At 41.7% G+C, this 26,543-nt stretch overlaps 1 protein-coding gene and 1 long non-coding RNA gene across 5 annotated transcripts in view; one reads left to right on the top strand and one right to left on the bottom strand.

Annotated features, from left to right (window-relative positions):
• Positions 1–12,136, top strand: part of LOC307039986 (plasma membrane calcium-transporting ATPase 1-like) — a 141,757-nt gene extending 129,621 nt beyond the window's left edge. For 2 of the 4 annotated variants that reach the window (XM_079682476.1, XM_079682474.1), the window contains one exon: positions 6,783–12,136. In XM_079682476.1, the coding sequence (XP_079538602.1) occupies positions 6,783–7,031 (249 nt within the window). In that variant the 3' untranslated portion in view covers positions 7,032–12,136. Of the gene's footprint in view, positions 1–3,604; positions 3,819–6,782 lie in introns of all 4 variants that reach the window. The other 2 variants (XM_079682477.1, XM_079682475.1) reach the window with 2 other exon arrangements.
• A 5,320-nt stretch (positions 12,137–17,456) lies between these two features.
• Positions 17,457–25,848, bottom strand: LOC307039988. The gene is made up of 2 exons (XR_013808391.1): positions 25,492–25,848; positions 17,457–21,185 (listed from the first exon to the last, which is right to left on the bottom strand). It is a non-coding gene; the product is annotated as an uncharacterized lncRNA (long non-coding RNA).
• Positions 25,849–26,543: the final 695 nt, after the last annotated feature.

Genomic DNA, 26,543 nt, shown 5'->3' with positions numbered 1-26,543 from the left:
TTTGTCTAAATTCTGAACCAAACGCTTAAATGTTTGCGTCGTGACATACATATTTTTATATACATATTACAGTTTATATTCACCTTAAATATTCACTGCTCTGTCCCACGTCAGAATCTGAAATACTGCCCAAGAACTCTTTCATAACACTTCAAATCCAGTTGAGACAAGCTTATTGTTTCCTCATTTCCAAACCATCTTCCACATTTAACATGTTCAGCCACGTGTGTGTGTTGAATTAAAACAGTGAAGTGTGTGGAGGCTAAAGTGGAGATATTTAACACGCACACATTGTGGTTGTCCAGTTAATTTCACACTGCTGCAGAGCTTTGGTGCAGACAGCATCCAGCGTGGGACAAAAAGCTTATAAGATATTTTTATTCTTCCGTTAGTCAGTGTTGGAGCCCAACAGCAGCACCTTAACAGTCATCAGCTGTGACTCATCTCACAGTCTGCTGTGTGTGTGTGTGTGTGTGTGTGTGTGTGTGTGTGTGTGTGTGTGTGTGTGTGTGTGTGTGTGTGTGTGTGTGTGTGTGTGTGTGTGTGTGTGTGTGTGTGTGTGTGTGTGTGTGTGTGTGTGTGTGTGTGTGTGTGTGTGTGTGTGTGTGTGTGTGTGTGTGTGTGTGTGTGTGTGTGTGTGTGTGTGTGTGTGTGTGTGTGTGTGTGTGTGTGTGTGTGTGTGTGTGTCCTCCTACAGGATACATCTGCACTCAGTGAGCATTAGCATGTCCACAGGCAGTCCTATTCAATCCCTGTGGGGTTCATTAGCCTCGATGCTAACGCCCACAAATACAGTAAGAGCAGCCAGGGCTCTGCTCACACACAAACACACACACACACGCATAAACACTCAGAGAGGTCCGGTGTTTTCCTCCGGGCAGTGAACTAACTTGTACTTATTGTTGCAGTCGGAAAAACACATGAATTAATAATACCTGATATCTTTTTCAATTTTTCAATTTGAAAAAGTCTCATAGACAGAAACTCAAGACTTATATCTAAATATTTATTTTCTGATACCTTTACAACGATACCTACTTTACAACGTCTTTGCAACAATCTTATTTCATTTTGATTTAAAGTGGTTTATATATAAAGGGACAATTCATAAAAAGATAATATGAAAAGAAGAAATTATTCTAGAAAAATAACTGGATCTGTAAAAACGTACTGTTCTTTCTGTTAAACAGACAAACCAATGAACATAGTGGTGCGTTCATCCATTAAAAAGACCTTTAGGAGTTAGTAGATACCAAATAGACGTAAAGAAGAGTGAATACTGGACTTCCATTGATCAGGTGGACACAAACGAGACTCCAAGTGAGTGTTCATGTTTCTCCCTAGCTGCTGGGTTTCTAAATAGGACACTGATTGACATAAAGTGAGCAAAAGTTGGTCATATTGAGTGAAAGCACGACTTGTTCCCAATGCAATCAGGTGAACGAAAAATAAGCATCACAGGTTAAAAGCTTATTTTTGATCTGGAATTAGGAAACAGAAAATCTACTGAAGTTTGATTGACAGCTTGGTAACTTCACCTACCAATTAAGATCATTTGATATAATCAGAAGGGGACGGACACAGATGAGAACCCTGATTCTGATGCACAAGTATCTCTCCCAAGTTAGCCATGATATTACCTTCAAAGATTACATATTTCCCCATCCTCAAGTGGCCAACACATAGTGTAGGTTCAAAGCTCACTATTGGCTGGATGTCCTCACAAACATTTTGAGTTCAAACCTTTACATGGACAATTTGACTACTCCACCTGCGGATTAAGATCATGTGATGCGATCAGAGGTTTTGAAATGGATGTGGGGGTGCAGACTGGGAGGTGGACAGTGTCTCCACCTTGTCTGTCGTGAGGCCTCAGGGCCCTGTGGAAGGAGGGAGGGAGTGATGCGAGGAGAAATCCAAATAAAGCTCTCTAAACCATCAGACACGCTGCGGAGAAAAGAGGAAGCTGACTCTCCTCTCTTCCTGTCTGTGTATCTGTATTATCAGTCTGTCATCCTCCTGGGACGGGAGGACGGGAGGAGGTGGAGGGGGAGGCAACGAAAGGCTGCAAGCTAATTAGGTTCTTATCTCTCCACGCTCCTCTTCCTGTCCTCCTCCTCTCTAATCCTGGTGGGCAGCGTTGTGCCGCTCAACGCCTCGACAGTCAAACACAGAGGGGGAATAATTGGTACAAGCAGCACCTCGCTGCAGAAACTTTATCAGTCATTCAGAGTGACACGTCTGCCTCTCTTTCTCCAACTCACTCCTTCTCTTAAAGGTCTTTCAGTCCGACCCAAAATCTCTTAACTCATTGTTGCGTTTCCTCCGTCAATCCCTTCGTTCTCTCGCAGCTCCTTCTGGATTCTCGTGTATTGTCTTTCACTAACTTAATTACAGCTCTGTTCTTTGTGCTTTTTTTAGATGTTCAAACTTTCTTCCTCTTCTCCTCACTCCTGATCTCCTTCTCGTGTACTACTACTTCTACATGTTGTCCTTGTCTCACCTTCTTCTGTTTCTCTGTACCCACTTTGAACCAAGTTGTTGACAATGACCTTTACATGCTCAACATATGAAAATATACATTATGCCCTTATTAAGAATAGTTCTAGTAAGCTGTTTATATTTGTTCTAATACTCACCTGTTTGCATATTCCATGCATACTTCTGTTCCTATGGCTATGCTCTGTAAGACACCTTTATAGGCCACATTATGAGATCAGATGCACTTCCTGTCTCCTAAGTGGGCTGCGTCTAATATATTTTTGTATTGATCTATGTTATTCTTCTATTATAAGATATTTAAACAGCTAACCAACGTATTGATTGTTATAGATAATATAAGCTAGGGCTTTATCCAACGTTGGGTTGATGTTAGCTTTACATTTTGACAAAGTTTGATTCATGTTAACCCCAGGGCCGTTAAAGCATGTTCCTAGTGGCCAAGCACTGGTACTACAATGTCAGCGTCAGCCAGTGACAATGGCTTACATAGGGAAAGATACGTCTTTCATTTATTGAGGTAAATCAACTACCTAGTACGTACACTTTTACAGCCCTTATTGAATCATTATGGCTTAAGAGTTGCACAATGCGCTCCAACACAGTATCCACTTCTCGTTATACATCCATAGTCTGTGTACAATGCACAGGGACAGTCATAAACAAACGCAAACTGCGCGAAAAACCCAAATTAAGACTCATATTTCAAATTCGCGTTACAGAAGCCCAAATAATGCTCCTACAGCCTGAATATCAGCATATCCCACTTATTTGAATGAGAAAATGCTTTATCAAACTTAAGTCTAACTCTGAACACTCAAACGTAGAATTCTGTGCACATAACTGTCTCAAGCTCAGTATATTGTCATTTTTGTAATAATATTGAAATATTTGCGTGCATGTAAAGGTCTTTGAAGTGTACTGCACTGTAGCATGAAACATGACTCCTGTCCTGACTCTCAAATGTCAAACTGTCAAACTGTCTCTGTAACCTCTCAAAGGGCTTTCCTGTCTTTTCTTCCTTGTTTCCTTGCTCTGTCTCCTCTCCCCTGCCTCCTCTTTCCTGTCTCCTGGCTCTCTAACGGTGTGTTGTGGCTCCCTTCAGATGGATGTGGTGTATACCTTCCAGACGGGCCAGGCCCCAGTGCCCGGTGCCCTGCGCCGCCAGCCCTCCGTGGTCAGCCAGCACAATGACTCCACCGCCGCCAAAACTCTCTCTAGCCCCACCCACGTAGGGCTTAGCGCCTCCTCCTCTCTCACCAACTCGGCCGGGGCTGTGCCTCCTGCTGCTGCCGCTGCTTCCTCCTCCACTGCAGGCAGTGAGTGGGTTTCAGAGGCCAGCTAACACCTCCTTCACCCAGCTGGACTCTTCCTTTACTCTCTGTGTTTACCGCATGAACGCTGCATGACTCACCGACACTAAAACTCTGTCTCTGTAATATCTACACATCCTTCGATATTATCCTAAATGATCTGAAACATCCTAATGATAATATAGATAACTGACAATTGTAATTTACATGACGTTATTACAAAAAAAAGGGAGGTATGGAATGTTACAAATTAAAGGTTTTCCAGTGGAAAGCTTTAATGTGAAGCAGGAAGTGCTCAGTTTGCTTTTTTCGTAATTAAAACATCTCAAACATCTGTAGGAAATCTAATATGTACAGTATTAAGAGATTCAGTTTGAAGATACAAAGCTACTGAGGATAAACATGGCAAGGCATTTAAGTAGTAGTAGTAGATGTTTATTAATATCACATCTGTGCATTAAGCTGGAGTCTGGAGGTGGTTAGCTTAGCATAAAGACCGAAAGCAGGGGAACAGCTAACCTGGCTTTGTTTGAAGTAGAATAATACACCTCTAAAGCTCACTTGTATTGATTACCTACACAAAACCAGAAATGTCAAATCAAGCAATGCCAAAGAGTCCTGATCTCTCCATGTGATGTTTTAAATAGAAGAAAGACAAAAGTAGAATATGGCCAGCGTCATTCCTCTGAAAGCTCTCTTTATCATCTCAAAGTGCAGACAACCTGATCAGCTGGTCTCTTTCCCTCTCTGAAATCCACTTCCTCCCTACTTGACCTTCCTCTGCTGTAGATTTATTTTCTCCATCTTAATCTCCTTTTCCTCTGTTATTTAAATGCCTTTTATCACTTTCCTCTGTGCCTGCTGGCGCTCCTCCTCCTGCATGTTGTGGGGATTGAAACTCTTGAACACACGTCTCTAGTAACCCTGACGTGACTTGCTGGCTGACAAGTCGATGACAGATCACAACTCTTTGCCCACAAGAAGAGAATGAAGCTGTGAACTGCTCTGATTCGGGACTGAGAGAAAAAGAAAATCCCGCTTCATTTCCTTTGTTTTTCTTCTTCCTCTCTGAGGCGACATCCTGGGCACCGAGATAATTGTATGGGTTAATCCAGAGTAGGGTTCAATCTGTCAGGCTCAGCAAGTCTCATGGTTTAACAGCCGAGAGCTTTTTAACGTGTGTTTTTTATGTATGTGATGGTTGCATGTGTTCTCTGAGCTGCAGTGCTCGGCCTGTAGCTCTCATGCGGTTCAGTAATAGAGAGCTTTGAACTGCAGGGTTATTAATTATGATGAAGAGTGTGTGCTGGTGCGTATAAATCAGTGTGATCAGCTGCAGCCTCTGTGGATTCATGACAGAGGAAACGACTTAAGGCAGAGAGGAGAGAGCAGCTAGAGGACAAAATCATTCTGCCTCTGAATGTGATTACAGATACTAAACAGTGCATGTGTTGTTGCATTGTGTGTTGATTACTGGGGCAGGGTATTGTTTGAAAGTGTTAAAGGCTGAATTGATAGTTGGGAAAGTGGCCTCAGACCCCCAGAGAACACTAGTGACACTATTCTTGCATATCAACTGTTATTTAATTTTCTATCTATATTTATTTATGCATTCAAATGTGATTGAATGCGAATATGTTAGTGATGTTGCACTGAAATAGCACACTGAACGAGATATCCTGAGGAAACGCACTTTCTACAAGTGATTTAAGAAGATGTTTATTCATTTCACATCTGTCTGGAGATGGTTAGCTTAGCATAAAGAAAGTGAGGGGAAAAGCTAGCCTTGCTTGGTTTGCAGTAAAATAATGCACCTATAAAGCCCACTACTTAAAACGACTTATACCATAGAAGAGTGGTATATATGTATATATTGTTGATTTAGCTGCAAAAGGAATTACTGTAGCTAAATGACAGATGTTATTTAAAAATATATATATATATATATTTTTGACATTTGTTAACATTTTAGTTAGTTTGGCCTATGACTAGCTAACAGTTACAACATGTTTAGAAAACACACACAAATGCTAGTAATACCTTTTCAACAACTTTGTATTAAAAAAATAACACTTAATTCTTTTTCGTAATATCACATCCTGAGTTATATAGGCTTCTGATTGTTACACTATTTAAAATCCAACAGGCCTTGGACTCCAAATAAAGCCCCCCCCCAGCGCCTAATATCACAAAGTTTATCTGATTTGAGTGAATTGCACACGTATACCCTAAAATCATATCACATTTACTATGAAATGTACAAAAACGTCTGTTTATAAAACTATTTGGCTCTCCTCACTTTGGTCAGGTTTGATCACTATTTTATAAATGAAATCATATCAAATATGGCGGGTGGGGGGTTAAGGTTTTTGTAGATACAAATAGGAAAGTTTTAAAGCACTAAGTTTGGAGTCTGTGCTCTAAAGCATGCGGACATCCTTTATTCAGGTCTTCAGAATGCTCCGGTACAGAACAATCATCAGCTTACTTTTTATTAAGACTCGTTCCTGTTTTAACATGACAATGCTCCGTGCACAGAGCCAGCTCGTTAAATAAAAGTTCAGTGTGAGAGAACTCAATCTCACACCTCTGGATGAAGCAGTGCCAGACAGCTGTGAGTCAGAAAGAACTGGTGGAGTCTTAAACCATATATTTAACAGACACGGCAGAATATAAAAGTCAGCGGTTCAAACCCTATGTGTGCGCATGCGTGTGTTGCATCTGATTTGGTGGATTTTTGGTCTCCTTCCTGCACTCCATTATCGTGTTGACCTTTTTTTTAGCATTTGTGTTGATGTGTTTTAGAGTTGTTGCTCCCATCCAGTTCTCACGTGTTGAAATTGTGTTTTTTTGCACCTCCCTGCCAGATTCAGCCATTCAACCACCATATTTCCCATCAGCCCCCGCTGCCTGTCATTGCATCACACTTTCATACATCTTCAGCCCTCTGACGTCTTCTCTTTGTTCCAGATTAAGGTGGTGAATGCGTTCCGCAGCTCCCTGCACGTGGGGCTGGAGAGCCCAGAGTCCCGTAGCTCCATCCACAGCTTCATGGCCCATCCTGAGTTCGTCCCGCAGTCGGAGGAGGAGGCTCGCATCCCCACAATCGAGGAGACCGGAGACGAGATCGACCCCCTCCCCAGCGCCTCCTCTTCTGGGGCGGGGGGGGGAGGAGAGCCGCCCAGCGCCTTCCCCCACAGCTGCGAGTCATCCATCTGAGCCCCTCCTCCCCCCCCCCCCCCCCCCCCTCCTCTTATCATTCGTCATCCCACCAACCGAACTGTCGCTGAGGAGGGGAGTCACATCTCATCCTGCACTCACACACGCTTCACATCTCCCCCCCAGTCATTCCTGCCACGTTGTGTTTTCCATACTGACTGTGGCGTCGTTCTGCCTGTAAGTTAGTCCCCCCCCCCCCCTCCTCCTCCTCCTCACACATGTATCAGTAGAAGGTGGAGTCTCCACCCTGGAAGTCCATTCATGTATATTTTTTACTCGATGATCCTTTCTTGACAAAGCTTTTAAACCACGTGTGGTTGGATCTCCAGGGGTCTTGCAGCATGTTCTGTCCTCGCTCCATCCCTGCGTAACGCTCTCGGCACAGAACTCTTGAACGAGTGATTCTCGTGTACATACGCTCCCCCCCCAGCTCCTCTATACAGCTAACAGCCAGGTTTGGTGATCAGAATTGTTTTTAGGCAAATGCAAAAATGTAACCTTTTTTTAATTGTTGTTTTTAAAACAAATGTTAATCGATGGTTGATACAAAAACGCCTGAGAATGTCTTGTGAGTGTGACACTACAGTCTTCAAGGTTCAACTGTTAAAAAAATGTTCTTCCCTTAATCGTGTGTGTATGTGTTGGCTTTTCTTTGATCAGCTGTGTTGCATGTGGAAGGACAGAATGTTTACTCCCCAAATATATCCAACATGGCGGCGTCCAGGGAGGTCTCATGCAGTCGGGGTCACGGCTCTCTCTCCCCCCCCGCCCAGTACGTCCACAGTGTCCATAGGAAACAGGAGTGTAGTTCATGTTTCCCGCTCTAGTAGGATGCATGTTATGTTTCATCCGTGTTGAGTCGCATGATAACTTTAGGAATGAATATTTGGGATTCTGTTTAGACGACCATTATGTGTGTTAAGTCTGCAGCAGCGTCTGATCACGACTCCTTCGACTTCCTGTCTTTAGGCCTGAATTTCCTTTCAAGACAATATACAAAGAGAGGCTCTTCAATACTGGAGAAGGGCAGTCAATAAAGGAAAAAAAGACAAGTGGATGACAAGTAATCATGCCTTTGTCTCTTCAAAATAAAAGTCCTTCAAGACTCATTCCTTGAGGTATCTCTTTTCCTGGTGGATCCTGAGGGGTTCCCAGACCAGATTGAATGCATAATCCCTGCAGAGTGTTTTCTGGGTCTGACAGGGGGCTTCCTCCCCAGTGGTCCAGTATATGCCTACAGGGAGGATTCCTGTAAACCTCAACCGCCTCAACAGGAACTCATAATCATGGATAAGGGTGTAAACACCAATCTACTAATAGATCAGTTTTTAGGGGCAAATACTCAGTTGTCCATAAAAAATGCTCATCAACTGTCAATATCCTTTCTTTATTAATGTGCCCCCCAGAGGATAATGTCAAAAGTGTTGATTGAGTCTGTTTTGGGTCAAAATACAGGAAGTTGAATTCTAACAGACAGGAAGTTGATGGATCTCTGAACAGCATCTGGAATGTCTCTCTGTGTTTAAGACAAATCTTAGTACCAGTACTTGTTTTTCGTTCCTTCGTTTGTCAGACTTTACGGACAGAAACTAAATGGGTTGTCAGTGACATCACACAGCGTCAGCAGAGCAGATTATTGATCATCTCTGTCTGCCGTGCTCTGTTTTAATTGACAGGCGTCAGTGTGGTGGCCACGCTGAGGATTATGGGAGACGTGACGATGTCACCAATCAGTCTTTATGAGTTAAATCAACTTTGTGTCCACTCTGCCACTTAGTACTTCCTGCCTGCCGTTGTCCGCAGATTACTGTCTGAAAAGAAGAAGGAATCATCTTCCAATCAGAAGCAGTGATGGTGTAATCCCCTCTTCGTCTGACTAGCAGCCTTCAACCTATGTGCTACTACTGCCATATTTCCAACTTTTTTTCATGACTAGGTTCTTCCTCCCCCCTCTGATGAGCTTTTTCTATGTCACTCAGAGCCATATTTTATAGGTTGTCTGTATTGTTTTTTTATCTCATTGTTATCGAGGTTTCCTTTGGACTTTCTCACCCCTCGACTTCCCCTCCCCCTCCTGGCCCTTTACTCCAAACACGACCAAAAAGCAAGGAGAAAATCTTCAGTCGTCACTGCCGTACCAAGTTTTAAAGGACCTCTACAATGTTTACATGAAAAGCAAGTGGGTGGCAGTTCGCCTGCGCTTCTCTCATCCGACCACTTCCCTTTCATTCCCTTGCTTTCCCGAATTTTAGAGTTACTATTTAACTAAATGGGGAATCTTTCTTGCATGGTTTTCATATAAAATTCAATGTTTTGCTCATTTTTTACAATTCTTCTGTATTTTTATATTAAGTACTTTTTAATATTTTGGAGATATACGAATATATATGTATAGGCTGAAGAGCTTGGTGACAGTACGGTACATGAATGAGAGGAATCTAATGTGGACTCTGTCTTTTTACAGCTCTCTAAATATTTATGCCACGTGTGTCACCTGATGTTAGGGCTCAGAAACCTGCAGTGACTTGTTTACTTCCTGTTGGCTGCTCAATTGGAAACTAAAAAATCTAGTCTCATCAGCCCCCTTTTACATGAGTATATTCACTTTATCTAAAATGTTGTGAAACACTACGCGCTATGTGATTACGCAGTTATTCAGCTCCATTAGAGTTCAGCCAATGCAACGTGAATACAGCTAACTGTATCAAACATTAAATGGGTTTCTGTATTTTGAAGCTACTGCGATTGATTTCTTTGAATGAGTGGACTGATGCTGTTTTCCAACTGACTGTTGTTGGAGCTTTAAGGAGGATCACAGCTGTGTCCCACTTCAGGCCACGCCTCCTTTAAAGGGGGTGTGGCCTATTATGGCCTGCCTCTTCCAAACTGAGCTCTGACCCTCGACCTCTCTGACGGACCAAAACTTGAGAAAGTGACCTGAGGACCAAAGACCAGTCATAAGACAAATCCATGAGTTGCTTTGAGCCCCACAGCTTAGAATTCATCAAAGCGGACCCAAGGGGATAAAAAAAAAAAACCAACATGCATTCATCATCAGCTTGTAATTAAAGAAAAATAGGCCAATATCAAAAAGCATCTTGAGGTTAAGACGATCTTTTGCCATATTTCCACTGCATGGTTTGTCTCAACTCAATTTAGGTGCCAGCTCCTTTTGTCCATTTACCTCTGCACATATTACCCAATAGCAATTATTAGCTGAACACTTAAACCCGCATCAAAACTGCCGTGAAATCATCACCTCTTCTTTAAATCATGAAATCAGCAAACAAGCAGAGGAAACGTCTGCACTTTGTCAACCTTACAGACTATTTTCTGGGTTGCAATTTATTGAGTGATATCCATTACTTTTGCTAATGGAAAACCAAATGGTACAAATTGGGTCGAGTTGAGTAGAACCGTACCATGCAGTGAATAGGCAGCCTCCCTTTGTGGGTCTATGGACTCTGGTTCAAAGTTGACTCAAGGACAGTTAGAAGCAGGAAGATTGGATTTCCTCTAACATGATGAGTCATAGGGCATTGCAACGTCTCCCAATTAGACTGAATATACTTTGGACCCAGCTCGACTCGGCTCTTGGGTCAGAACCCATGCTAAAGGGGGCTCTTTCTGACAACAGGAAGAAGGCACATTTCTGATTTGGTTGTGAAATATGGACTTTGAGGGAGGCGGAGCCTGTGAGGGACACAGCTGTAACTGTAGATGTCATTGCCATTTTCTACGAACTACCAACTTCAGAAACATTTCCGGGGAAGAGCGCAGGACTGTTAAAGAGCTCGTCCTCTTCCTGCCGTGTGTCCGTTGGCTAGAAGCGAGACGCACCTTTCCAAATGATGATTTTTTTTTCTGTTTCTGTTCAACTGCTGAATCGAAAAGATTACCTTTGCTCCTGCAGTCAGTGCAATGTAAATATTGTCATATAAAAATTGAATGAACCTGCTGTCTGTGTCGGTCACAGGAAGTGGGAAAGAGGGCAATCAGCCAATCATCATCCAGCGAAGCTTTAAGGATGCCAAAGCTGTTTTTCTCCTTCCCTTTGTCTTCTGCACAAATTAGTTTGACTCCCCCTCTTTCTTTCCTCCCCCCCTCCCCCCATGCCGCCTGGATAAGACTGTCCCTCTGCTCTGGCTGTGGTTCTGTTGGACTGGTTGCCCTCACATCTCACGGCAGGTGCACCGTACAGTGGAGAATATCGCAGTTTACCAACAGGACTTCTGAATGGAAAAGGAACTCGCTTCTTATCCAGTCATTGTTGCATTTTGACTGCTTCCTCTTCAGAGCACTGCCTTTTCTCAGAACAGCTTCCTGTGGTCAGATCTTAAGGAATATTTTGGAGAAACTCCACTTCAACGTTAACAAAATATATAAAAACGAATCAAACGAACTGGAATACCACAGTTGGAAAAGTCATAACCACTCAACATATATCTATATATTTACATATTATCTTTATGTGTCTATATCTGGTATATACGTGTTTATATTAGATATAAATACATAGATATGTATATGGTTTCTCAGTTGAACTTCATTGCAAAAAAGGCTGAAAAATATTTGTTTTCTGTAATTACTATGATACACAGTAATAGGCGTTGGTGTTATTTTTGTATAAACATAATATCATCTATGTGGCATGCATGACATATATACAAATTTTGGTGGTTTAAAGCAATATGTCCAACCTGGTGCGATTGGTTCTGTCGTGTTCTGTGTAGCCTAAAGCCACTCTGTGTGAAAAGAGATGAAAAAAAAGAGAAACTGCATTTGGATAAAACTAACTGTTCAGTATATGTGTTCAATGTTCTGTGTTCTGCATGTTTTAGTATGGAATGAAACATCCCTAAACGTTGACTTGTTTTTACCAAATGAATCTCAAATACACGCCCCAAACACATGCAACATTACACACACACACACACACACACACACACACACACACACACACACACACACACACACACACACACACACACACACACACACACACACACTATTGCACTGTGAGGTGAAACACACTGAGGAAATTAAAACTGTGTGACTTCTGATGGATGGATTGATGAAAGATGAAAAAAATCTCCTTTTCTTTTGTTTGCATCGTTTCATTTATCCAGAAACAAAATGTCCCATGTCCATCCTCATGCCCCAACATACAAACACACACACACACACGTTTACACACACTCATCTCCCACTCTTGTGTGCAGTGAGAGGAGGAGGGAGATGATGACAGTTAACCTGAGACATTCAGGATGGCGTCATCATCATCTCACATCCAATCATCTCCATGGATCCATCTTCCTCCTGATTCTCTGCTGCTGCAGGTTAGGGGGGACATGAGGATTATGGAGTTTGTTGTCACCTGTAAAATGTCTGTTAGTGCCCGACTGATATCAGCTGATTTTATTAATCTCAGATGAAACAGTATACTGTGTATCTCAATATGTCTTCTATTAAGACATGTCAGAACAGATTTGTGTCCCTGAGGAGAGCGCACTGAGGAATGTACGTATGGCTGCAGCCAAGCATTGTTCTCAGTATTGATATATCTACTGATTATTATTCCTTTTTTATTTATTTATCAATATCTTTGTTTTTATAAAATGTGTCCAAAACCCAAAGATATTCAGTTCTCTATCCTATTTGGTAAGAAAAGGAGAAATCCTCACATTTTAGAAGTTAAATTCAAAGAATGTTTGACAATAATTGCTATTATAACATTTGTATCTCTTAGTCGATTTGCAGAATAAATAATCAGCAGCTTTTTTGATTTTGTTAATAACCAAATGGGAGTTAAATGATCTAAGTATTGATCCAAACCACAAGAAAATATATTTGGGTTTGAATTTTCACACCGGAACAATGAAAATGTTGAACCTTAAATCACACATGAATATCTCTTTTGAAGAGGCTAGCCGTTTCCATCTGCATCCAGACATTGCGCTAAGCTAGGCTAAACATGGCGTTGTCAATCATGGCGATCATGATGACGGCATTTAAAGTTTTGCATCTATGTAGGACTGAATGTTAGTGATCTCAATGAAATGAATGTGAGGAGACTAGTTTGGCAAATCTGACAGACAGGACTCAACGATCTAGGACTTCTTAATGCAACAGAAGATTGAGTTCAATCACTTAGCTTCTATCAACATGAAGGTCTAAATGTTGTTTTAGTTAATTCGTTTTTGATCTGAAAGTTGTCATTATTTCCTTGGTGCAGGTTAAATGTGGCAACCACATTTTATTTAATTGCAGTGGATGTATTGGTATGACTTTAGTGATCCTCTGACTTATTTTAGCCTCAGCTGAATAACGTACGAGAAAGCCGATTTGTTTGCTTTTTTCCACATGGCACACATTAAGCATAGGGCCTTTTAGCATTATCGGTGTTGCCCGGCTAAAATGTGCTTTGTTGCATTGACTTTCAATGTAATCACACACCGCAAAATGACGCCTAGTAAACAACAGCGTGTCTCATATTAGCATTGAGTGCAAGTCTTTGTCACATGACTTTAGTCTCTCTCCATCTTTATGTGAAGAGAGGACTTGACTTCTTCCTGTCTGTCAGACTTTGAGCCTTAGCAGTGATCCTGTGCTTCCCTTTATGTGTATGAGGTGGGCTGTTGGCTCGGTGAAAGTGTGTTTCCTCAGTGTGTGTGTGTGTGTGTGTGTGTGTGTGTGTGTGTGTGTGTGTGTGTGTGTGTGTGTGTGTGTGTGTGTGTGTGTGTGTGTGTGTGTGTGTGTGTGTGTGTGTGTGTGTGTGTGTGTGTGTGTGTGTGTGTGTGTGTGTGTGTGTGTGTGTGTGTGTGTGTGTGTGTGTGTGTGTGTGTGTGTGCTTGTCACTCATCCTGTCTGTTTGAATCACACATCCTCCTCCTGTTTGCTTCAATCCATGCAACAGAATCCTCCAGTTTCTCACTTTCTCTCCCGCACACTCTCACTCTGTCTTTCGTCTCTTTATTCTCTTTTTATTTCTCAGTTCTTGCTACAAACAGAACCACAATACCTGTGTGTGTGTGTGTGTGTGTGTGTGTGTGTGTGTGTGTGTGTGTGTGTGTGTGTGTGTGTGTGTGTGTGTGTGTGTGTGTGTGTGTGTGTGTGTGTGTGTGTGTGTGTGTGTGTGTGTGTGTGTGTGTGTGTGTTTGTTTGTGTGACAGGTGCACACACATGCTGTTTTCTTTACTCTTTTGTAAGATATGATCATGTGGAATGCCTTGGTCTTAGTGTCATGTCGTTTGAACTTAAGCTGAACAAAAGATGATAATCAAGCAACTGAGTAAAAGTTGTTACATAAGTATATATATATAATATATAAATATATATAAAAATATACAAATATATATACATAAAATAAAGCCATTGGAATTTGAAATAAATCAGTGTCAATTTGTGATTTCTTTTAAGGATTTTGTACGCATGATTTTATTTTTTTAATTTTTATTCTGAGTACTGAATTAATTGTTTCTACTGGAAGAGGAAAGGTCGCAACACCCCATCAATTATTATTAACTGCATCTTGAAAAAAACATATTTATATATATAAAGTATGTTACTGCACATTTCAAAAACTACTTATTTTATGTTAAACTTTGAATTGATAATGTTGTATCTAACTATCAAGTCCCAGAGTGTTTCTGAGGGTGAGTCTTCCAGGATGAAGCAACACTGCCCCCATGTGGCCAAACTGAAACGTTCATCTCTTTAAATACCTACTGATGGTGAGCATAAGAAAGGGGGTGGAGTTGCTATTCTGTTCAATGATTCCCTTCAATGCAGGAAGCATTTTATGGGAACATTGCTTCTTTTGAATATGTGGCCCTTCAGCTGAAATGCTCCTCTCGAGCTCTGTTCCTAAATATCTATAGACCACCCAAATACTGTTCAAGCTTTTTTGATGATTTTACCGAGTTGCTGTCTATAGTGTGTATTGACTTTGACCGTCTAGTCATTGTTGGTGATTTTAACATCCATGTTGACAATCCCCAGGACAGAGGGGCTAAAGAACTGTTTTGTGTTCTTGATAGCTATGGACTGACTCAGCATGTGACGGAGCCCACGCACAATAAGGGGCACACTCTGGACTTAATTATCTCAAAGGGTCTGAATATCTCTAAGGTTGTGGTGACTGATGTTGCACTCTCTGATCATTCATGTGTTTTCTTTGAGAGCTCTATTTCTGTTCACAAAGATGTTCAAAAAGAGGTAACCACAAAGCGATATTTAACTGAAAATAATAGGGAAATGTTTACTCAGAATTTTTCTTCCGCAGTCGCCCCTGCTAACATCTCAGTAAATGAGCTAGTAGATCATTTTAATTCAAAAATTCAAAATGTTATAGATGCCATTGCTCCAACTAAGGTAAAGGAAGTGTCTGGCAAGAAAATATCCCCATGGAGAAAGGCCATGACCGTGAAAACAGAGAAAAGAGAATGTCGAAAAGCTGAACGCAGGTGGCGAAAAACAAATCTCCAGGTTCATTTTGAAATCTATAAAGAGAGACTTGGCCTTTATAATTTGGAATTGAAAAACGCACGACAGTCTTTCTTCTCTGACATCATTACCAAAAACAAAAACAACGCACGTGCCGTGTTTGCTACCATCGACAGACTAACTAACCCCCCAGTGTCAGTAGCATCTGAATTTCTATCCACCAGGGTGTGCAATGATTTTGTCTCCTTCTTCACTGAGAAAATCAGACAAGCAGTCAGTGCCTCTGTATCAGGTACAGCAAATGTGTTGTATCTATGTCCACCTAATATCAATTCAGACATCATGACACAATTCCATCAGATTAATGATAAAAACCTAGAGGACATTATTCAACTTCTGAAATCCTCCTCCTGCTGCCTTGATATTATTCCAACAGGATTTTTCAAAGATGTTTTTCCTTGCATGGCCTCAGATCTACTTCATATAGTAAACAAATCTCTTCACTCAGGTATTTTTCCACAGGCCCTGAAAACTGCAGTCATTAAACCGCTCTTATAAAAGAATAATCTAGATCAGGGGTCTTCAACGTTTTTCAGGCCAGGGACCCCCAAACTGATGGAGAGCTGGAGCAGGGACCCCCCTACTATATGTATGGCATACAATTGTTTTATATTAAATGGGGCCTAGTGCCATGTATAAACATAGCTACTCTGTTATTGTACATTCCATACTAAGCTATTCAAATAATACACAGGTTAATATATTCATGTTTTTATTTTAAACATGTGCAAGGTACAGGCTGGCCATGCCACTGCCATTTATAAACATATATCTTGAACACAACACAGAGCTATTAAAATAATTCACAGATTCAAGTTTTAACTTCAAACAAGTGCAAGGTACAGGGTGAACATGCCAATGCCATTTATAAACATACATCTTGCACACAACACTGAGCTATTAAAATAATTCACAGATTTTAAGTTTAAACATACATGTAGAAGGGACAATGAATCCTCAAACCATCTGTGGATGGCACACGTACTCCCACATTAGTGAGATGTCCCTGATGAGTAGCACACAGCTTATCTAACCTTGGACGGATGGAGGTTGTCAGGCAGAGGGTGCTATCAGCCTCAGGCTGCAGCCTTGACTTGTATTTGTATTTCAAGTAAGCGAGTGAGGAAAATCCACTTTCGCAAAGATAGGTTGTTGCACTGGGAAAAAGGCTCATCATAGCTTTTCCTGCCAATTGCGGAAAGTCTTTCGGGTAAGAGATCCAGAACTGGGTGAGTGGTTTTGTGTCATATATGTGTCTGAACGTACTGTCTGTGGATAGTTCGATTAGTAATTTGGTGGAGTTACAAAACGATCCATTTTTATATATATATATATATATATAAAGGTATGGTCTTCTCAATAATATTGCAGCGTGCGTCCTTGTGTCTGGGTCCTTAGTAAACTGGGGACTGAATAGGCTCTCGGCCAATCACGGGGAACCTGACAGAGCCAGCGTGTGTCATGCGGCTTCGTGGTTGGCACAGTAGCGATAGGGGCGGGTCCTCCCCTTTGTGTACAGGAGGCCTGGTGGGACAGGTCTGGGGTAGTCTCCTGCTGTGAGTGAACCGGCGCCTAGCTTGAGATAGCTAGTCTATGTAGCTGAATGCGTGCATTGCTGACTGAAAGATAATGTCTTCTGCCTCCATTTCTCCGTTCGCTACAATATGTTGGATTCATGTTAATTTGCATTTAAAGACACTTCAATTTGTGGGAAAAAAAAAATAGGAAAAAAAGAATAATTAAGAAATATAAAAAATTGTCTAATCAACCAAATATTTCGCTACTCCCCTGCAGTACCTCCGCAGACCCCCTGTTGAAAACCTCTGATCTAGATGCTTCAGTAATGAACAATTACAGGCCCATATCAAACCTGCCATTTCTAGGTAAAATCATTGAAAAAGTAGTTTTTCGACAGTTGAGTAACTTCTTGCATTTAAATAACTGTTTAGATTTGTTCCATTCAGGCTTTCGTCCAAACCACAACACTGAGACTGCTCTTGTAAAGGTCTTCAATGACATCCACTTAAACACAGACAGTGGCAGAACTTCAGTGTTAGTATTATTAGATCTCAATGCTGCGTTTGACACTGTTGACCACAACACATTACTAGACCGACTGGAAAACTGGGTGGGACTTTCGGAAACAGTTCTACATTGGTTTGAATCCTACTTAAAGGACATAAACAACTTTGTTTCTATAGGTAACTACACATCTGAGTTGACAAATATGACATGTGGGGTACCTCAAGGCTCCATCTTGGGGCCTCTTCTCTTTAACATCTACATGCTACCACTGGCTCAGATAATGATGAACAACAAAATAAGTTACCATAGCTATGCAGATGACACACACATTTACGTAACAATTTCACCAGGAGACTATGCTCCAATTCAAACACTGAGTAAGTGCATTGAACAAATCAATGACTGGATGTGTCAGAACTTTCTCCAATTAAACAAAGATAAAACTGAGGTAATGGTTTTTGGAGCCAAGGCAGAACGTATAAAAGTTAGCGCTGAGCTTCAGTCTGCAATGTTCAAAACAACAGATAAAGCCAGAAATCTAGGTGCAGTCATGGACTCTGACCTGAGTTTCAACAGTCACATTAAAACAGTTACTAAATCAGCTTACTATCACCTAGGAACATTTCTAGGATTAAAAGACTGATGTCACAGCAGGATTTAGAAACACTTGTCCATGCTTTTATCTTCAGTAGACTGGACTACTGTAATGGTGTCTTTACAGGTCTCACTAAAAATTAGAAAGCTGCAGCTAATTCAGAACGCTGCTGCTCGAGTCCTCACTAACACTAAGAAAGTAAATCACATCACTCCTGTTCTGAAGTCTTTACACTGGCTTCCTGTGTGTCAAAGAATAGATTTCAAAATACTGATGCTGGTTTATAAAGCACTGCATGGTTTAGGCCCAAAATACATTTCTGACCTACTGCTAAATTATGAACCATCCAGATCTCTCAGGTCTTCAGGGACGGGTAAGCTTTCTGTCCCCAGAGTCAGATCTAAACATGGAGAAGCAGCGTACAGTTATTATGCTCCAAATATCTGGAACAAACTCCCAGAAACCTGCAGGTCCGCTGCAACTCTTACTACTTTTAAATCCAGGCTGAAGACTTTTCTTTTTGTCGCTGCTTTTAATTGAACTATTCACATCTTAAACTGCACTGTAACTTTTATCCATGAATTTTTTCTTTTAGTGTTTATTTTATTAACTTTTCTTTTTAATGACTGATTTTAAATGCCATTTTCTTAATGTCTTTCATTTTTGTAAAGCACTTTGAATTGCCTTGTGTTGAAAAGTGCTATATAAATAAACTTGCCTTGCCTTGCCATGAATTTCTATCACAACCAAATATGCAAGGAGTCATCATCATTTTACTGATGTTTCAATTCTGTTAATTTTTTCAATTTGTTTTCCCTCAAAGTAAACATATTCTTCACCAAAGTAATTGTAACTATGAATATACCTCTTTAAGGCTTCGGCCAACCCCGTGTAGTCAGCTTCATTAAATACATAATACACACATTTTCAAACCAATAAAGTAAATTGAGTTAATGATTTTATAACTGAAGTGGGCATATCGATGCCTAAAGTATTAACACTTGTGTGATACGTTTTTAAATATAAACGGAAACCGTGACTTGCTCTGCCTAACATGATATTTGTATTAGCTGCTTGTAAAAATCCAAAGTATCAGTGAATGTTGGTGATTCTGGTTCTTAGTTGTTATCAGATTTAGACTATATCTTGTGATTTTGCCATATTATTTTTTTTAACACAAAAGAACATTTTAATTTGGGTTAAACTGTTTGATGTTCTCCTTGAAAGACGATCCTCAGATTATGGCTTATTCCAGTTTGAGTGCTGCCAATTTAATGAAAGCAGTGTTTGCTCAGGAATTAAAGGGACCCCAGAGTTCACTGATGTTTCCCATGGCTCTTAAAGATCTCAAAGAGGAAGTGGCTCGGGTGCTTGGTTAGCTTTTTCTGCCTGCTTTCTCTAACACTGACGTGACCCCAGAACAAACCGGATCCTGCTCAGTGTTCTGGTGACGGAGACATGGAAGCATCCGGATCTCTGGTCCTGGTGGGAAGCACAGAGCCCATCCGGCATCCAGCAGGGATGGCCTTTTGTCCGACTTATGGTCCACTGATGGAAGAAGTATTCGAGAAGAGCTAGTAAAGCCAAAGTTTAAAAATAGGCTTTAAAGAAGAGAAGGCCCTGAAGATTTAGAAGTACTGAAGGTGCTCTTCAGTGGGAAAGATAAAAGTCCTTTCTGTTTCTGTTGTTCACTGAGTTGGTTCTCCCCCCATCCATCTTGATGTTTCTTGGCATATCTTATGACCATTTATTAACGAGTTACTACCATTTATAATTGGTAAAAGGGATGCTTATTGTAAAGTGTGAAACACATCACCATCTATTGATGAGTCACTAAGATTTATAACTACTGAAAGGGTGCGTTGTTTTTAAGTTTAATACACATGTCCATTTATGGATGATGAATTCATCACTACAGCTGCCTCCACCTCCATCTGCGGCTGCCACAAGGTCAAGATACATCTCAGCACAAAGGCTCCACCACAGCCATCACCTTCAACCCAGCCAGCAAGGAGGTCTCGTGGAGGTCTCGTATAGCACTTGTACACCTCGCCTACACAGCAGCCCATGCACCATCACCCCCATCTTCACAGCAGCCAGACCCACTGTCTTGGAAGACAGACAAAGACCTTGACACGGTCTTGTCATTTATAATGAAGAGTTGGTTGAAAGTTCTGATGTTCAATATTGTAAATAGTGAGATTTTCCAGTTTCTTATATTTATATAAATAGTTGGTTGAAAAAAACATATTTATAATAAATTGTTGGTTGAATAAAAAGTTTGAATGCTCAATTTGTATTTGTACACATCACATGAACCTTGGTATGTAATATGAAGTCATTATTCAGTCCTAATGTATCTCAGTCCCTGCTGTGGTGAAAGTAGAGTGATAAACACCTGTTTTACTCAAAATTCGAATTAATTTATTTTCATTTTAGACATGAATTACACATTTATATACAGTGTAATTCAAATATTTCACTACTTTTGTGATCCTAAGACTTTGGTAACCAAATCTAAAACACCAAAACAATTCGATCACATGAGTACATTTGTGTTTTCACAAGAGTTTTGACGATTTTCCGAAAATCGGATGTCACATTTTAAGCTTTTGAACTACTTATCTCATCACACAGTGCTCTAAGGTGAGTAATTTGCATATATAGCAATACCAGAGATTGTCCTGAACATTTTGATATTCAACACATGGGGTGCCATGTTAGAAAATACATTTAAAAGGTAATTTAAGAAAACATCTAAAAATCGAGAAAATACCCTTAGACTCCAGAGGGTTAAGATGCAACAGAACCAAGCAAAATATTTTATTCACACATGAAGAAAATTAGGACTCAAAATAATGACACTTTAGTATGACTGATACAGTACACATATTTGAAAGACTTGGTAAGACATAGTGGTACTCAGACTGGAAAGGCTTTGTGTATATCCTTGAACAAGCGTCCAAGCAGTCCATCAGATTGACCCATTTCTTCCTTCTCCAGGTATGTCCAAAGCGTCCACGTGCATACTAACACAAAATAAATTATAACATCATCTTAGTTAACAAGAAAATGCACACAAATTACAGTAAAAATTGTTGCACATCATGTTTCAAAATGCCATACTTGTTTATTAGGTGCATTGTATAACATAAGTTAAGGATAATTATACAGTAATGGTCCATATTGATTTTTTTGTCGTATTCTCTTGTAGAAGAAAGCCCAGTCTATAACTGCCAAACATAGGAACTGGGTACAGTACCTTTTCCCAGACACAAATACTCAAGTAAAATAGTTTACTTTATCAGCATTGGTATAACCAACTATTTATCTGATACCAATTTGGTAATACAATTCATAAAAAGAACAAGGTTTGGGTTTGTTCTTCAGATATGACTGTGACGTTAACGTGTAAGCTCAATAATGAACTCCAGCTCAACCAACCATATTGTAATACCTAAGTCATAATCATCTTAAAATATGACATTGTAGAGCCGATGAAAGGGAGTCAGAGGCGATGTGTTCAGTATGGATCTCCACACTTTATTAACCATTAGAAAGAAAACAAGGTAAGTACATCTGCTTGTTGCTACTAAAGCTAGCATGAATGACACCAACCCTGGTACCCTCACTAACGGGTCCCTGTTGCAACACAATATTCTCAACGGTGAATTAGGAGGTGGGACAGGTGCTCTTCCACCGAAGCGCTGGCGATGAGTATGTCATCGAGGTAGACGAACAGAAACGGCAAGTCCCGCAGCACCGAATCTATCAGGCGCTGGAACGTTCGAGCGGCATTCTTGAGACCAAAAGGCATCCGCAGGAACTCGAAAGGTCCAAACGGCGTTATCACTGCCGTCTTGGGAACGTCCAGGGGATGCATGGGCACCTGGTGATATCCACGCACCAGGTCCACTTTAGAAAACACCAGCGTACCGGCCAGGTGCGCCGAAAAGTCCTGAATGTGTGGCACCGGGTAGCGGTCAGGTGTCGTGGCGTCGTTGAGACGACGGTAATCCCCACACGGGCGCCAACCGCCGTTCGGCTTGGGAACGACGTGCAGAGGAGAGGCCCAAGGACTGTCAGACGGATGATACCCAGGCGTTACATGGTCGAAAACTCCGCCCTCGCTACTGCAAGCTTAGAAGGGTTCAACCACCGGGCCCTGGCGTAGACTGGGGGACCTTCGGTGGTGACGTGGTGCTCCACCCCATGCTTGGTGGTGAGCGCAGAGAAGGTGGGCAGCGTCAGTTCTGGAAATTCAGCCACACTCCGTTGAGCGCCCGTGTCACACAGAAACAAACTTCCCGAGACTCTGTCGCTGACGAAGAGAAGGGTGCTCGTGCCTCCAACGCTCAGGGCCACTACTGAGCGCCGGCTCCCCTGTTTCCCGGAGGTTTGTAACTGCAGGGAGCGATATACTTCTTCGCCCTGGCCCCGAACCGCGCGGGGCTCCGTAATGGACGTGTTGGCTAGCGCCGCCTGAACCCGGGAAGGCAAGTGGCGCAGGAACGTCTCCATAAACAAAACCTGGGGCCCCGCAGTAGATTCAACATTTTCTTTATTAGCTGAGATGACTTGCTGTCTCCTAAGCCTTGAATGTCAAGAATCTGGCGGGCCCTCTCCTTAGCAGATAAGCTAAATGTCTTAAGGAGAAGGGCCTTAATCGCCTCATATTTGCCATGGCGTGGGGGGTCTGCGATAAATCCCACCAACCTGGACGACTTGGAGCTTCCCAGCGCTGCTACCACGTGGAAATATTTCAAGTCCCTGTCACGGACATGTCGGCAGGCAAAGTGTGCCTCCACGTGTGCGAACTACGCTGCAGCAGCATGCTCCCAAAACTCCAGCAGTTTAACAAAAACATTGCGATCAGCCATGTTCATTAAGTCTTAGGAAACTTTCACGAAAACGTCAGGGTCACCAGTGTAGAGCTGATGAAAGGGAGTCCGAGTTCAGTATGGAACTCCACACTTTATTATCCATTAGAAGGAAGACAAGGTAAGTACATCTGCTTGTTGCTACTCAAGCTAGCATGAATGACACCAACCCCGGTACCCTCACTAACGGGTCCGTGTTGCAACATAATATTCCCAACGGTGAATTATGTCCCAAAACGTGTCACCACAACATTATTATTTGTAGATTGTAGTATACACACAGCTTATTGTGAGTTTGATTTCAGATACACTACGCCGCTCTTCAACACTACTTTGACTAGCTTGTCTACATAATCGATCATAGCGAATTTAAATTAACCTCAGAAATGCATAAAGTTACCTACTGAAGGATTATTTGAATTATTTGAAGTATTAAAGTAACGTGTTATGGCAGGAAAGTAAAATCTGGTATATTCATTTTAATGTCACCTTATATATATTCATGTGTGTTAAATTTGAAGGGACAAAGTATATTTTCCCTCCCCAATATATTGAGGTGAAGTCTTTGTGTTTAGAGAGGGATGCAAGCAGGGGACATCCTAATTTGGGGATAGCTCCAAAACTCTGGAATGTTTCCCTCATAAAAGAAGAGGGTGCGTTACACATGCTTAGGGCAAATGTGTGTGTTTTCATTGCAGTAAATATATGTGCTGCATGATTACTGTTCAACTATACCTCTGTTTTTATTCTTTCATGTGCGGGTACTAAATGGCTACAAACATTGTGGAGAAATTAGCTTAAACATGTTTTATTACTCTATATGAAATGGAAGCAGCTTTTATGATAGGGACGAGAGAGCTGGGGGAGGGAACATTCTTCTTAAGATTTTCAGCATGTCAATGATCAGGGAAATCTACTTGTTTTAAATAGATGTGTGTGGTTAATTACTTTGTATTAATAATAACAGTATGTGTAAAGGAAGCTGGAAATATACAATGTGAAACCTTTTATTTGAAGTAAAGATGTGAACAATAGCTCAAATGGCGGGAGGGGTGTAGGACAAATGAGTGTGTTCTCTATATTAGGCCTGTGTGAAGTTTGACTATTTGAAAAAGATCTCTAATACTGCTTAAGAGCATAGGTAATGTGTTCCTCGTTATTATTGATATGAAAGTGATTTACATGTATTACGTATATCTAGCCAACTATAACAACTATATATTAAAACATACTTTTAACTTGTGTGTGGTAGCCTGAGGCGGGAAGATGGACTCAGGGACAAAGGGCCATAAAGGGGATGTGTGTGTGCTGGCTACAAGATGTGAAATAAGATAAGGAAACTTGTTGTTTAGAGCAGGTTCGTACCAGACACCAAAAGGTGCCTGGTCTTCGTCAAACTGAAAGAGACTTTTTGTTTCCGGGTTTCTTCTGCTGTGTCGCACTGATTGGGTGCGACAGGCCATGTGTTGTTCTCTCCCAATAAGATGACCTCTGGGGGAAAGCACGCACACACCTCCTCCTGTGTTTTAGTATGAAAGCCTGTGTTTTCCTTTGGTTCGCGCTCTTGTTTTTGACTGGCCGTTCCTGAGACCTGTCTCACACGTGGTAGAACCTGAGCCCGGAGTACTCTGCAGAGTGGTTCGTGATTCCTTTGTATTTGTATTGTTACTTTGTATCATTAAAACAAGATTATTGTTTCACTTGTATTCTGGTGTTTCTTAATCCCTTCCTTTTTACGAATTTACCCAGCTTATCAAAAGACACGCGGAGACGAGGTTGGTTTTAAACATCTTCCAAATCTCCAACACTACCTAATAAAATATCTCTCTAACTTACAAGGATTACCTTATTTTACCAACCTCAAACAGAAGCCGTTTATTCTACAGTATTATCCCACTTAAAGGTAGGGTAGGTAAGAATGGAGAAACCAGCTTGAGTGCGCTAGAATTTGAAAGTACGCAGCCGAAAACAATCTGCCCCTTCCTTCAGACTTCCTCACAGAGCCCCTCCTCCAACACACGCGAACGCGCACATGGCCATTGAGGGCACGAGATCAGTTTGTGCACGAGATGGAAGGCTGATAGGCAGGTAGGCCATCCAATTATTTTAGCCGGGCCGGCTAAAATGATTGGTCATGCTTTTTACACGACACAGCTTCCACAGATTACATTTTTGTATGTATTTATTGTCAAAGCATTTAATTTATTCATTGCTATCGGGGTGTTAAGGGCATTCCATGGAATATAACAAAAAGTGTCTCTGAAGTGAATTACCTACCCTACCTTTAATGCTTAACACTTCTCTATTACGTTTTAACTTGGAGGCTTCAATTAGCATCGTTGGCACAGATGTAGCTACCACTTGCTTACATGCTAGCCCAAGCCTTAACATTCATTAACGTTAGCTGACTCAAAACATAAGCAACACATAAATAAAGTACTTGAATTTCACTTACCGCAAAACCGCATTCATGCACCGTCTGTTTTAACCGCAGAGCGAGTCACAATAGTCCGATATAAGCATGGAGAATAGTACACAAGGCACCAGCACAACAAACACGGCCGTGTTAAAGTTATGTTCCCCGGACGAGCTGAGCAGGCTGATTCCCTGTAGCATCATGTAGCTGCTAGCAGAGAGACAGGAAGCTAGCAACAGCAGTCACTGGACAGACCTGCCACTCAATGTGACCACGCCCTAGTTTATGCATAACTTTAAGGCTTAAAGGTCCCATGACATGGCCATTTCTACTGATCATAATTCCATTGTTGAAGTCTACTAGAATAGTATGTGTATTCACTCTCTGTCCTACTAAGCCTTGTTGGAGCTCCTGCCCCCACCTCCCTATGAGCCCACTGTGCTCTGATTGGTCAGCTCCCCCACTCTGTTCTGATGAGTCCTCCACCGTTACAGCGGGACATCAGTGTTTATGTGTTACAACGGTGTTTGTTAGCAACCAGAAAATGACACAAGTAATGACAAACAGATGAGAATGCTGCGTGCTGCGTGGGGTCTGGGTGCCGTGTTGACGGGACGTTGCGGGGCTCGCTGCTCCGAGGGCTCGCTGCTCCGAGGGCTCCGAAGGCTCGAGGAGCAGACAGTGTGAGCTGGATTACTGGTGTAATTTCCTGGTTGCTGCATGGGGTCTGCGAGACAGCGAGACACCGCGGAACTCAGCCTGAGCACACACACAAACTCACAGCCAGGCTGTGTATTCCGGCGAAACTCAGCAGAGTACCAGCGGCTGAGAAAATATAAGGCTGAGTGAGTTTGTGTGTGTACGTCACTATGACCGTTACGTCACTATCACCGTTACGTCACTATGACCCAGTGTTGTAGTCAAGTCACCAATTCAAAAGTCCAAGTCACTCTCGAGTCACCACTCTTCAAGTCCGAGTCCAAGTCCGAGTCACCAAGGGGTGTCCGAGTCAAGTCCGAGTCCGAGTCATCATTACCCGTTTTCGAGTCCGAGTCCAAGTCGGAACGTCAATGTACAAATCGAGTCCGAGT

The sequence above is a fragment of the Notothenia rossii genome (assembly GCF_949606895.1).
Source record: "Notothenia rossii genome assembly, chromosome: 5".
Lineage (NCBI taxonomy): Eukaryota > Metazoa > Chordata > Actinopteri > Perciformes > Nototheniidae > Notothenia > Notothenia rossii.
The sequence above is the reverse complement of the archived record's forward strand: the minus strand, read 5'-3'. Positions and strand labels throughout refer to the sequence as shown.